The following is a 6,000-nucleotide window of genomic DNA, read 5'->3' as shown; positions in this document are numbered from 1 at the left end:
ACTGGGTATGTTGTTGTTAATTCAATGGTATCGAATAGAGATAGGAGATTTAATGAACTGATATAATATCGTTATGTTTATTGCTTGTATTTTTTAACATATAAAATATATTAAACTGAACTGAAATTAATCCTGAACCGACCGACTTATCAAATATACCTTCTATTATCGATATTTATGACCAACGACAGATTTACATTGAATGTAACGGTGCTACCCCTGATCTTTGAATCATGGGTCTGCATCTGCTCAAAGTTAAACTTCGGCCAAGTTCAACTTATTAAATGTGTAAAAAGAATTGCACTCTCATCATTATTCTAAGACTTGTGTCCTAGATTTCATATCAGAAAGAGTTTCTGGGGCAATTCTCCCAAGATAAAAAAAGTATTTGGACCATAACAACTGAAAAAAAGAAACTAAAGCACCTAAATATAATTATAAGACAATCCAGTGGAGGAAATAGAGAAAAATAAAAAGGAAAATATCGCGTTGCCCTAGTTCTCACGAAATACCCCCACACCCCACCCTACCCCCTCAGTTTTCTCAAATTTACACTACTATCGCCCTTTCTTTATTCTCTCTCGCGTTCTTCTCTAAGGTATGTTCCAAAGGTATTAATTTCTTAAAATTTTATTGCGATTCAATCTGAATTATAATGATTCAATCTTGCGCTTACTTGAAGTTTTGTTTTTTTTAAAAGTTATTTTCATCATTTTTATTGAATCTACTGGATAAAGCATCATTTTTACTGTTGAAAATATAGATCTATGTAATTTGCTTCTATGTTCAGTTAATTTGGCTGATTTGTATTGGATCTAAATAAGAAATTGGATAATTTTTCACAATTTGTTAAAACAATTGCTAAAAGAAGCATGAAACTTTCAAAAGTCTGATTAATAAAGATTACACTTTTTATATGATAAATATATAAGACGGTGATTTTTATGCTTATGGTATTCGCATAGTGTCTGTTTAAAATTTGTAAGTGTATGAGTTTAACAGTGGAGTAATATGTTTGCACACCTTGTATTTAGAGATTGGTGCCTTGGTATATTATTATGTACTTATATTATTATGATTGGAATGTAAAAAATTGAATCTTTAAACATTTTTCACAATGCTTTTTGAATTTATACAACTCTGTTTTGTATTTTCTACGGTTATTATTTTAGTTGTGTAGATAAAATGCTGTCTTTACAGAACTGGATGTGATAATTTGATATGCTTTGGTTGAATTTACTACTTAAAATTGATGAAGTTTTCTGTTTACAGAATTTTAGAATATTATTGGGTTCATAGGTGTATTTGTTTCCAAATGATGTCATACATAGGGTACATATCCTTGTGAAAATAGGCCAATTTTAAAAAGTTACAATTCTCAAAGATCATTCATCATCCATAACATTTGATACTGGTTGTGTAAGAGAGGAAGTCCGATTGTTTCGTAACTTGCTGTCGTTTTATGCCTACACCTCTGAACAGAAACTGATATTCCTGTGTTGCGTCATAAGCTAGTAATAGCTTGACATGCGACTTCTGCAGATTTATTGTACACTTAAATCCTTGTAAAAAATCTACTCTTAGATATTGGTGTTAGTAGAACTTGATTTGAGCTTCCTCTGAATACGATATTCTTTGCTCCGTGGATTGCTGTTTACACTCGTGCATTTATCCTTTATTTTGACGTGGCATTTGATTTTATAAGACAAATCTGTATGTAACCATGCCTTGTGATTCCTTAAGTTGATTTGATTTCAAGGAGATATATGTTGACCTTTTGAATCCTTTTCATCTGGTTCTTTGATATACAGTAACATAAATATTCCTGTTTTCTAGCATAACTTCTATGGTGCTGAATAGATGTTACAGGTGTTTGGTTTGTTTTTAATGCTTGACATTTGTTAGTCTCTAGAAGGTTGAAACTGTTGTATCTTGGTTTGTTATGTATTCTTCTTGTTCAGGAGTTTTGCTTATGTCTACTATCAATCTGATGATTTTCTGTTTGAACTGCAGTTCTGCATACAATGTCGGATGGTCAGGAGAGTGATAAAAACATTGAAATATGGAAGATTAAAAAACTCATCAAGGCACTGGAAGCTGCTAGAGGCAATGGCACCAGCATGATTTCACTTATCATGCCTCCACGTGATCAAGTATCTCGTGTTACCAAGATGCTTGGAGATGAATTTGGTACAGCATCAAATATTAAGAGCAGGGTGAATCGCCAATCTGTGCTTGGTGCAATCACATCTGCTCAGCAGAGGCTTAAACTCTACAACAAGGTTCCACCGAATGGGCTCGTCCTTTACACTGGAACAATTGTGACTGATGATGGGAAAGAGAAGAAGGTTACTATTGATTTTGAGCCCTTCAAGCCCATTAATGCATCACTCTATCTTTGTGATAACAAGTTCCACACAGAAGCTTTGAATGAACTTTTGGAATCTGATGACAAATTTGGATTTATAGTGATGGACGGGAATGGTACTCTTTTTGGGACATTGAGTGGCAACACCCGAGAGGTCCTTCATAAGTTTAGCGTTGATTTGCCCAAAAAGCACGGAAGAGGAGGACAATCAGCCTTGCGTTTTGCTCGTCTCCGGATGGAGAAACGGCACAACTATGTGAGAAAAACAGCAGAGCTTGCAACTCAATTTTATATAAATCCTGCCACCAGCCAGCCCAATGTTTCTGGCCTGATATTAGCTGGATCTGCTGACTTTAAAACAGAGCTCAGTCAGTCTGATATGTTTGATCCTCGTCTTCAGGCGAAGATTTTAAATGTGGTTGACGTTTCTTATGGAGGGGAAAATGGTTTCAACCAAGCAATTGAGCTGTCTGCTGAGATCTTAGCCAATGTGAAGTTTATACAAGAGAAGAAATTGATAGGCAAGTATTTTGAGGAGATTAGTCAGGACACTGGAAAGTATGTCTTTGGTGTTGATGATACATTGAAAGTTCTGGAAATGGGTGCTATTGAGACGCTTATTGTGTGGGAAAATCTGGATATTACAAGGTATGTGCTGAAAAATAGCAGTTCTGGAGAAACTATCATCAAACACTTGAACAAAGAGCAAGATGCTGATCAGAGTAACTTCCGTGATCCTGCTACAAATGCTGAATTAGAGGTTCAGGACAAGCTGTCGCTGCTTGAGTGGTTTGCTAATGAGTACAGGAGATTTGGTTGCAGTCTGGAATTTGTCACCAACAAGTCACAAGAAGGATCTCAGTTTTGCCGAGGTTTTGGTGGCATTGGAGGAATCCTCCGCTATCAGCTGGATGTTCGGGCTTTTGATGAGCTCTCTGATGATGGGGAAGTTTACGAAGATTCTGACTAGCAATTACCAACCTCTCAAATACCAGTACAGCTGTGGAGCGGGAAGCCTGCACTGGTGTCGCAAGGGCTGTCGGCCACTCATGTTCTAAGTGAAATATCTAATATTTCTAGGAGCCCTTAAGGTCAGTTGGACGAACCCATTTTGTTTGTTCTATCAGTCTCTTTTCTTCGCATGTAATGACTCAAGACGGTCGTCAATGGTGTATATTTATTGTTTCTAATCACTTTCTTCCTAATTGCTTTAAACAGATGGATGACCTGCATGGAGAACACAAATTGGCATCAATTTCCTCGCTTGTGCAATCGTGTTCAATTCCAAAGTGATTCAGGCTGTTGAATGAAAGGAGAACAAGATCTAGCTGTGTGGCAGTTAATTTTCCATTGAAGATGGAGACCCTTATCAGAAAACTTTATGCTATGCGCTTCTTGGAGGAGTGAGATGCATATGAATAAGCTTATTTTTATTACATGAAGTGCGAGTATGACTCTGCGTAAGTTAGTATATTTAATTTCGATGATTAATTCATGCGTGGGATTTTTTATAGACCATGTAAGTACTATATTTTTGGAATTGCTAATTCTTCTATTTGTCTCTGGATGCACTGCTTTGAGTAGCACTAGATGACTTGAACATTAAAACAGGCGAATTACTTTCATGAGTTGTGTAGCGGAGACCAACTCTTCCGTTGAAAGCCAAACTAACTTGTTTTTGGAGCTTTCCCTTATATCATGGGATTTAACATATATGAAGTAAGATTTAGTTAACTCAAACAATAAAAAGGAAATTGACCAATTATATAGCTTCAGAAGTTTTAAGCTGCATAATAGTCACATAAACCTCCCTTTAAGGGAACTCAATCATCATAAAATATAAAACATACAGAAGGGGACTTCTTCCTTTTCATCTCCTTTTTCTTTTTCCTCTCCTTTACTTTTCTGGTGCTCCTTCTCCTTTTCTTCTTCCCCTTCTTTCTTTCTTTCTTTCTTTTCTTCACCTTCTCTTGAGCCGAGTGTCTATCGAAAACAGACTCTCTACCTTACCAGGTAGGGGTAAGGTCTGTGTATACATTACCTATCCCAGACCCCACTTGTGGGATTAGATTGGGTTGTTGTTGTTGTTGTTAATGTTAAGAAGAGGGCTAACGTCTATGAAGATCTTGATGGGGTTGCACCAAGATCTGCGCTCAACCCATTTTTATTTGCCCTGGTGATGGATGCACTGACGTACCATATTCAAGGGGAGTTGCCATGGAGTATGTTATTTGCTGACGACATAGTTCTGATTGACGAGACGCGAGGCGGCGTTAACGAGAGGCTCGAGGTTTGGAGACATGCCCTTGAGTCTAAGGGTTTCAAGTTTAGCAGGACTACGACAGAATACCTGGAGTGCAAGTTCAGCGTTGAGTCGAGGGAAATGGGCGTGGACGTGACGCTTGAATCACAAGTCATCCTTAAGAGAAGCAGTTTCAAGTATCTTGGGTCGGTTATCCAGGGGGATGGGGAGATCGACGAGGATGTCGCGCACTGTATAGGGGTGGGTTGGATGAAATGGAGGTTAGCATCCGGAGTCCTATGTGACAAGAATGTGCCACTGAGACTCAAAGGTAAGTTCTATAGAGCGGTGGTTAGACCAGCCATGTTGTATGTGGCAGATTGTTGGCCGGTTAAGAACTCTTATATCCAGAAGATGAAAGTAGTAGAAATGAGGATGTTGAAGTGGATGTGTGGACATACCAGGATGGATAAGATTAGGAATGAAGATATTTGGGATAAGGTGGGTGGCCCCGATGGATGACAAGATGCGGAAAGCTAGACTCAGATGGTTCGGGCACGTGCGGAGGAGAAGTCCGAACGTCCCAGTAAGGAGTTGTGAGCGGTTGGCTTTGACGAGTATGAGAAGGGGTAGAGGGCGGCCCAAGAAGTATTGGGGAGAGGTGATCAGACAAGACATGACGATACTTCAGATTTCCGAGGACATGACCCTTGATAGGAAGGTATGGAGGTCTAGCATTAGGGTTGTAGGTTAGGAGGTAGTGGAGCTCTTTATACTACGTACCAGGTGAGAGGCTAGCCTGATAGGGCTGTGTCCTAGAGTGCTAGTGGTTATTGTTGTGTCCACACTTTTCTTTCACTTTTCATACTACCGAGCCTTTCTTACGTGTTACTGTTATTGTTTTTCATCTATTTTCTGGTACTTATGATGCTGTTATTATTTTTATGCTTTGTGTTATTGGTACTGATATATTGTCTTTTTCGTCTGCTTGGGTCGAAGGTCTATCGGAAACAGCCTCTCTACCCCTTGGGGTAGGGGTAAGGTCTACGTACACCCTACCCTCCCCAGACCTCACTTGTGGGATTTCACTGGGTTGTTGTTGTTGTTGTACGGTGTTCGTTAAAATCTTCCTCACTTAATCTCTCCATTGAGAGGTACTATTCTAGATCATTGATGTCATTCTCGTACACAAGACGAACCCCTAAGCCTTTAATCACTGGATTCTCGTTAGAGGCACCAAGCCCAAACTGAATCCAGTTATTAGGACTGTAAACCTTATGCTCGAATGCCCACCAAAACGAATCAAACGACATACAGCCTAGAAAAGTATGGCTTAAATCCAGATTTTTTTCATTTCCTATTAACCCGAAAGAAGCACTAATTTCGCTCA

General features: G+C 38.7%; 2 protein-coding genes across 3 annotated transcripts; both read left to right on the top strand.

Moving 5' to 3' along the window:
- Nucleotides 1-430: 430 nt before the first annotated feature.
- LOC104120434 (eukaryotic peptide chain release factor subunit 1-3) lies at nucleotides 431-3,935 on the top strand. Of its 2 annotated transcripts, none has more exons than XM_009632194.4 (3): nucleotides 431-598; nucleotides 2,014-3,459; nucleotides 3,587-3,935. In XM_009632194.4, exon 2 carries the CDS (start codon nucleotides 2,025-2,027, stop codon nucleotides 3,336-3,338), a length of 1,314 nt encoding a protein of 437 aa, XP_009630489.1. In that variant the 5' UTR covers nucleotides 431-598; nucleotides 2,014-2,024; the 3' UTR covers nucleotides 3,339-3,459; nucleotides 3,587-3,935. The 2 variants fall into 2 exon arrangements, with proteins under 2 accessions (XP_009630489.1, XP_009630490.1); XM_009632195.4 differs by having other exon boundaries at nucleotides 589-611.
- A 612-nt stretch (nucleotides 3,936-4,547) lies between these two features.
- LOC138893465 (uncharacterized) lies at nucleotides 4,548-5,132 on the top strand. The gene has a single exon (XM_070178078.1). It carries the CDS (start codon nucleotides 4,548-4,550, stop codon nucleotides 5,130-5,132), a length of 585 nt encoding a protein of 194 aa, XP_070034179.1.
- Nucleotides 5,133-6,000: the final 868 nt, after the last annotated feature.

This window comes from Nicotiana tomentosiformis, chromosome 6 (assembly GCF_000390325.3).
Source record: "Nicotiana tomentosiformis chromosome 6, ASM39032v3, whole genome shotgun sequence".
NCBI classification, from domain to species: Eukaryota; Viridiplantae; Streptophyta; class Magnoliopsida; order Solanales; family Solanaceae; genus Nicotiana; species Nicotiana tomentosiformis.
Note: the sequence above shows the minus strand (reverse complement) of the source record. Positions and strands in the feature narration are given on the sequence as shown.

Excerpts from the sequence above, each read along its gene's own strand:
- LOC104120434 (XM_009632194.4), top strand. The coding sequence starts at position 2,025 with ATGTCGGATGGTCAGGAGAGTGATAAAAACATTGAAATATGGAAGATT.
- LOC138893465 (XM_070178078.1), top strand. The coding sequence starts at position 4,548 with ATGGATGCACTGACGTACCATATTCAAGGGGAGTTGCCATGGAGTATG.